This window comes from Cyclopterus lumpus, chromosome 16 (assembly GCF_009769545.1).
Source record: "Cyclopterus lumpus isolate fCycLum1 chromosome 16, fCycLum1.pri, whole genome shotgun sequence".
NCBI lineage: Eukaryota > Metazoa > Chordata > Actinopteri > Perciformes > Cyclopteridae > Cyclopterus > Cyclopterus lumpus.
This window is the reverse complement of record NC_046981.1, coordinates 1,657,977-1,665,476: the sequence shown is the minus strand read 5'-3', so window position 1 is coordinate 1,665,476 and position 7,500 is coordinate 1,657,977. Positions and strand designations below refer to the sequence as shown.

Below are 7,500 nucleotides of genomic sequence, written 5' to 3'. Positions count from 1 at the left end.
CATCCATCATCCTCCATCCATCTAACATCCATCATCCTCCATCCATCTAACATCCATCATCCTCCATCCATCTAACATCCATCATCCATCTAACATCCATCATCCTCCATCCATCTAACATCCATCATCCTCCATCCATCTAACATCCATCATCCATCTAACATCCATCATCCTCCATCCATCTAACATCCATCATCCTCCATCCATCTAACATCCATCATCCATCTAACATCCATCATCCTCCATCCATCTAACATCCATCCATCCCTCATCCATCCATCCATCCTCCATGCATCTAACATCCATCATCCTCCATCCATCTAACATCCATCCATCCATCTAACATCCATCCATCCATCTAACATCCATCATCCTCCATCCATCTAACATCCATCCATCCCTCATCCATCCATCCATCCATCCATCCATCCATCCATCTAACATCCATCATCCTCCATCCATCTAACATCCATCCATCCCTCATCCATCCATCCATCCTCCATGCATCTAACATCCATCCATCCATCTAACATCCATCATCCTCCATCCATCCGTCATCCATCCATCTAACATCCATCATCCTCCATCCATCTAACATCCATCATCCTCCATCCATCTAACATCCATCATCCTCCATGCATCTAACATCCATCATCCTCCATCCATCTAACATCCATCCATCCCTCATCCATCCATCCATCTAACATCCATCATCCTCCATCCATCTAACATCCATCCATCCCTCATCCATCCATCCTCCATGCATCTAACATCCATCCATCCATCTAACATCCATCATCCTCCATCCATCTAACATCCATCATCCTCCATCCATCTAACATCCATCCATCCATCTAACATCCATCATCCTCCATCCATCTAACATCCATCCATCCATCTAACATTCATCATCCTCCATCCATCCATCCATCCCTCATCCATCCTCCATGCATCTAACATCCATCCATCTAACATCCATCATCCTCCATCCATCCATCCATCTAACATTCATCATCCTCCATCCATCCATCCATCTAACATCCATCCATCCATCCATCCCTCATCCATCCATCCATCCTCCATGCATCTAACATCCATCCATCCTCCATCCATCTAACATCCATCATCCTCCATCCATCTAACATCCATCCATCCATCCATCTAACATCCATCATCCTCCATCCATCCATCCCTCATCCATCCATCCATCCATCCTCCATGCATCTAACATCCATCATCCTCCATCCATCTAACATCCATCATCCTCCATCCATCCATCTAACATCCATCATCCTCCATCCATCCATCCATCCATCTAACATTCATCATCCATCCATCCATCTAACATCCATCATCCTCCATCCATCCATCCCTCATCCATCCATCCATCCTCCATGCATCTAACATCCATCCATCTAACATCCATCATCCTCCATCCATCCATCCATCCATCTAACATCCATCATCCTCCATCCATCCATCCATCCATCTAACATTCATCATCCTCCATCCATCTAACATCCATCCATCCATCCATCCCTCATCCATCCATCCATCCTCCATGCATCTAACATCCATCCATCCTCCATCCATCTAACATCCATCATCCTCCATCCATCCATCTAACATTCATCATCCTCCATCCATCCCTCATCCATCCATCCATCCTCCATGCATCTAACATCCATCCATCCTCCATCCATCTAACATCCATCATCCTCCATCCATCTAACATCCATCATCCTCCATCCATCTAACATCCATCCATCCATCTAACATTCATCATCCTCCATCCATCTAACATCCATCCATCCCTCATCCATCCATCCATCCTCCATGCATCTAACATCCATCCATCTAACATCCATCATCCTCCATCCATTATCCTCCATCCATCATCCTCCATGCATCTAACATCCATCCATCCTCCATCCATCTAACATCCATCATCCTCCATGCATCTAACATCCATCATCCTCCATCCATCTAACATCCATCCATCCATCCATCCCTCATCCATCCATCCATCCTCCATGCATCTAACATCCATCATCCTCCATCCATCATCCTCCATCCATCTAACATCCATCCATCCATCCCTCATCCATCCATCCATCCTCCATGCATCTAACATCCATCCATCCTCCATCCATCTAACATCCATCATCCTCCATCCATCCATCTAACATTCATCATCCTCCATCCATCCCTCATCCATCCATCCATCCTCCATGCATCTAACATCCATCCATCCTCCATCCATCTAACATCCATCATCCTCCATCCGTCTAACATCCATCATCCTCCATCCATCTAACATTCATCATCCTCCATGCATCTAACATCCATCCATCTATCCAATATCCATCCATCCATACATCATCCTCCATCCATCTAACATCCATCCATCCATCCATCCATCCATCCTCCATGCATCTAACATCCATCATCCGTCATCCATCCATCCAATGCTCTGCGATTGGATATTTCTTTCTGAAATGCATCTTGGGAGTTGTAGTTGACTCCTCTCCTTCAGCTTTTACATCCACAGGCTTGTTTCATCTTTCATTTCTAAACATGAAACAGAGTTTTTCGTTCAGGCTCGTGGACACAAAGGAACTCTTCTCTTGTTGCTGTTATTGTTGTTTTGATTTATGAAAAGATAAGATCTGTTTGTTTTACTTTCAGGTCACGAAGTGAATGTTGATCCAACGATTGAGACCAAATCAATGATGCCGGACCAAACGGAGCTCTGCACCGTGTGCTGCTGTACGCTGGCCAACAAGGTCCTCATGGTGCTCTTCATGGTGCTGCTGATCCTCGCCATCTTGTTTGGGAACTTGGTGACTCTCGCCGTGGTTCTCGGAACCAAACACTTCCACACGCCGCAGGGGTACCTGAAGGCGTCGCTCGCCGTGGCGGACCTGGCGGTGGGGGCGTTCGTGGTGCCGCTGTCCGTCTACGCCGAGGTCTACCTCATGGCGACCGACTCGGCGCCGGAGTGGACCTCGTACAATTCGCGGTCGGTGCGTTTCCACCCGTGCAACGTCATCGGCCCCGTCTTCGCCGGGTGCACCTTGGTCTCCATCACCACCATCTTCCTGCTGACCATCGAGCGCAGCATCGCCGTGCTGAGGCCGCTGCACAAGGACTCCGTGATCACGCGGAGGAGGACCAGGATCCTCGTCGTCCTCTCCTGGGCGGGGAGCTTCTCCCTGGCGGTGTCTCCGATGGTCTTCAGCAGCGAGATCGCTCTGGAGTACAACTCCTGCAGCCGGATGTGCAACTACGCGCTGGGCGCCGTCGGCGAGTTCCCGAGCCCGGCCTGGAACATCCTCCTCCTCTTCCCGGCCTTTGACTTCACCCTCCTCGGTGCAACGGTGGTCATCAACGTGGTCTCCCTGTCCGGCATCAGGCAGCACTCCAAGCGGAGGAAACGCCTGGCCGAGAGCGAGCGCCACGGCGTCACCAAACCCACTTTCTCCGACATCAAAGCGGCCAAAACCATCGGGACGCTGACCGTGGCGTTCACCTCCTCGTTCACCCCCATCGCCGTCTTCGTGGTGGGGAACGTTTTGGGGAACGAATGGTGCGACTTTTCCTTTTTCGCCTTCTGGATTTTGGCCAGCAACAGCTGCTGGAATGTGATAATTTACAGCGTGAGGGATCAGAAGTTCAGACGCTGCGCTCACAAGCTGTTCGTCAAAGGATCCAAGAGCTCAGGAACCAAACGCTTGAGTTGAGGATCAAGTTCAGGGACTCGTCCGCATGTCTCTGGGATTGCTGTCGCAAAAATATGTCGGTAAAAAGCAAGGGACGTTATCAGATCACAAATGTTGGATATTTAATGTCTATCTTTGTGGGCATTTGTCTCGTTCTGTGTAACAGAAGCCTTTTGATCTGAGTTTGATCCATTAAAAACACTTTTAAATGTTTGTTTCAGGCAGCACAAATGTCAGCGAGGGTGATGTGTTTTATTACTGCAGTCTGGAGGGGGAGGCACGCCTCCTGGTGGTCAGGAGAGAGAATGCAGCTTTAACACATGAAGCATAGACTTCTATACAACCAGAGGAGTCGCCTCCTGGTGGTCAGGAGAGAGAATGCAGCTTTAACACATGAAGCATAGACTTCTATACAACCAGAGGAGTCGCCTCCTGGTGGTCAGGAGAGAGAATGCAGCTTTAACACATGAAGCATAGACTTCTATACAACCAGAGGAGTCGCCCCCTGGTGGTCAGTAGAGATAATGCAGCTTTAACACATGAAGCATATACTTCTATACAACCAAAGGAGTCGCCCCCTGGTGGTCAGGAGAGAGAATGCAGCTTTCAGGATTGGCTTTATATTTCAGAACCGGAAGTTTCCGCCTGGTCCAAACAAAGAAAATGTATAACCTTTATTTCTTTTCCACCTTGAAATATTCAGTTCAGAGCAGATCCACTCACTCCGTTCTCAGCTTTCACAATAAAAGCCCACGACACATAATTCCACATTTTGCAGATTCAGGCTCCTTCACTGTACACAGGTGTAAATACAGGTGGTTTCAAACAGAGTTTTGGCCTCTCGTCGCATGCAGATGATTTTGAAAATACCACGTGTGTTCAATTCTATTCAGTTTATTTTGTATAGCCCTAAAAAATGTATTTATATATATATATATATATATATAAAAAATATATATAATAATTACACTAATATTCAGTCAGAAAATAGAATATTATATTCTGGAGGAATCTCTGGTCTCCAGAGAGAGAGCTGGAGTGAAGAGCCGGAGGAGGTTTTGTGGTTTTTATTGAGGAGGCGGACTTCACTGTGGTTCACAACAAGTCCAGATTTCTCTGTGGACCTCCGTAAGTCTCTGGGCTTCAGTCCTGCTGGTACTGCAGGAGGAGGAAGAGGAGGAGGAGGAGGAGCAGGAGGAGCAGGGGGAAGAGCAGGAGGAGGAAGAGGAAGAGGAGGAGGAAGAGGAAGAGGAAGAGGAAGAGGAGGAAGAGGAAGAGGAGGAGCAGGGGGAAGAGCAGGAGGAGGAAGAGGAAGAGCAGGAGGAGGAAGAGGAAGAGGAGGAGCAGGAGGAGGAAGAGCAGGAGGAGGAAGAGGAGGAGCAGGAGGAGGAAGAGGAAGAGGAGGAGGATGTCAGTAGGTCTTCTTCCAGGAGCGGAGGTACAGCTGGAAGGGCACGAGGGGGTTTCTGTTCTTCAGACTCGGGTGGAAAACATCAAAATCTGCCCTCCTCACGCGCTGCAGGTAGTCCTCCAACACCACCTGCAGCACACAGCACCACAGAAGAAGAGAGCGCCTTACCACACCAACATCTGGCTTATCAGGTTTAGTCAAAACGTTGTTGTCACGATAATATTTAGTCAAAAGAAAAGGCCCAAATCACAAGAATTATAAATAAAGAAGTCAAAGTAATTCATTGTGTTTTCATTGCTAGTTGGATTTATATTCACTTGTTATTATTAGTCAAACACATTTATTTGTATTGTTTGAGTTTACAAAGACATTTTTCAACTATTTATATTCTTCTCTTTTCCCTTTTGTAAATAAACTTCATTTCGGTTTGTATTAGACTTTTTGTTCTAAACAAATAAAACAATAAAAATAAAGTATTAATAATCAAATACAAGTTATTAAAGTAGACCAATTAGCTGTACAGAATTTTTTCCTGAAAGCCTCTATCTTTTCCTGAAGGCCTCCATCTTTTCCTGGAGGCCTCCATCTTTTCCCGAAGGCCTTCATCTTTTCCCGGAGGCCTCCATCTTTTCCCGAAGGCCTCCATCTTTTCCCGAAGGCCTCCATCTTTTCATGAAGGCCTTCATCTTTTCCCGAAGGCCTCCATCTTTTCATGAAGGCCTTCATCTTTTCCCGAAGGCCTCCATCTTTTCATGAAGGCCTTCATCTTTTCCCGAAGGCCTTCATCTTTTCATGAAGGCCTTCATCTTTTCCCGAAGGCCTCCATCTTTTCCCGAAGGCCTCCATCTTTTCATGAAGGCCTTCATCTTTTCCCGAAGGCCTCCATCTTTTCATGAAGGCCTTCATCTTTTCCCGAAGGCCTCCATCTTTTCATGAAGGCCTTCATCTTTTCCCGAAGGCCTCCATCTTTTCATGAAGGCCTTCATCTTTTCCTGAAGGCCTCCATCTTTTCCCGAAGGCCTCCATCTTTTCCCGAAGGCCTTCATCTTTTCCCGAAGGCCTCCATCTTTTCATGAAGGCCTCCATCTTTTCCCGAAGGCCTCCATCTTTTCCCGAAGGCCTTCATCTTTTCCCGAAGGCCTCCATCTTTTCCCGAAGGCCTCCATCTTTTCATGAAGGCCTCCATCTTTTCCCGAAGGCCTTCATCTTTTCCCGAAGGCCTCCATCTTTTCATGAAGGCCTCCATCTTTTCCCGAAGGCCTTCATCTTTTCATGAAGGCCTTCATCTTTTCCCGAAGGCCTTCATCTTTTCATGAAGGCCTCCATCTTTTCCCGAAGGCCTTCATCTTTTCCCGAAGGCCTCCATCTTTTCCCGAAGGCCTCCATCTTTTCCCGAAGGCCTCCATCTTTTCATGAAGGCCTCCATCTTTTCCTGAAGGCCTCCATCTTTTCCTGAAGGCCTCCATCTTTTCCCGAAGGCCTCCATCTTTTCCCGAAGGCCTTCATCTTTTCCCGAAGGCCTCCATCTTTTCCCGAAGGCCTCCATCTTTTCATGAAGGCCTTCATCTTTTCCTGAAGGCCTCCATCTTTTCCTGAAGGCCTCCATCTTTTCCCGAAGGCCTTCATCTTTTCCCGAAGGCCTCCATCTTTTCATGAAGGCCTCCATCTTTTCCCGAAGGCCTTCATCTTTTCATGAAGGCCTCCATCTTTTCATGAAGGCCTCCATCTTTTCCCGAAGGCCTTCATCTTTTCCCGGAGGCCTCCATCTTTTCCCGAAGGCCTTCATCTTTTCATGAAGGCCTTCATCTTTTCCCGAAGGCCTTCATCTTTTCATGAAGGCCTCCATCTTTTCATGAAGGCCTCCATCTTTTCCCGAAGGCCTTCATCTTTTCCCGGAGGCCTCCATCTTTTCCCGAAGGCCTTCATCTTTTCATGAAGGCCTTCATCTTTTCCCGAAGGCCTTCATCTTTTCCCGAAGGCCTTCATCTTTTCATGAAGGCCTTCATCTTTTCCCGAAGGCCTTCATCTTTTCATGAAGGCCTTCATCTTTTCCCGAAGGCCTTCATCTTTTCATGAAGGCCTTCATCTTTTCCCGGAGGCCTCCATCTTTTCCCGGAGGCCTCCATCTTTTCCCGAAGGCCTCCATCTTTTCATGAAGGCCTTCATCTTTTCCCGAAGGCCTTCATCTTTTCCCGAAGGCCTCCATTTTTCATGAAGGCCTTCATCTTTTCCCGGAGGCCTCCATCTTTTCCCGAAGGCCTCCATCTTTTCCCGAAGGCCTCCATCTTTTCCCGAAGGCCTTCATCTTTTCATGAAGGCCTCCATCTTTTCATGAAGGCCTCCATCTTTTCCAGGAGGCCTCCATCT

The 7,500-nt window shown here is 47.5% G+C and overlaps 2 protein-coding genes across 6 annotated transcripts in view; one reads left to right on the top strand and one right to left on the bottom strand.

Annotated features, from left to right (window-relative positions):
• The first annotated feature begins 2,720 nt into the window (after nucleotides 1-2,720).
• LOC117745744 (beta-2 adrenergic receptor) lies at nucleotides 2,721-3,743 on the top strand. The gene has a single exon (XM_034554272.1). The coding sequence runs from the start codon at nucleotides 2,730-2,732 to the stop codon at nucleotides 3,741-3,743; it is 1,014 nt and encodes a 337-aa protein (XP_034410163.1). The 5' UTR covers nucleotides 2,721-2,729.
• Nucleotides 3,744-4,774: 1,031 nt separating this feature from the next.
• ndufaf6 (NADH:ubiquinone oxidoreductase complex assembly factor 6) overlaps nucleotides 4,775-7,500 on the bottom strand; it is a 14,694-nt gene continuing 11,968 nt past the window's right edge. For 4 of the 5 annotated variants that reach the window (XM_034553230.1, XM_034553233.1, XM_034553231.1 and 1 more), the window contains one exon: nucleotides 5,047-5,262. In XM_034553230.1, coding sequence (XP_034409121.1) covers nucleotides 5,134-5,262 — 129 coding nt within the window. In that variant the 3' untranslated portion in view covers nucleotides 5,047-5,133. Of the gene's footprint in view, nucleotides 5,263-7,500 lie in introns of all 5 variants that reach the window. The other variant, XM_034553234.1, reaches the window with a different exon arrangement.

Bases quoted from the DNA above. Each gene is read 5' to 3' on its own strand.
- LOC117745744 (XM_034554272.1), top strand. From the start codon at position 2,730: ATGATGCCGGACCAAACGGAGCTCTGCACCGTGTGCTGCTGTACGCTG.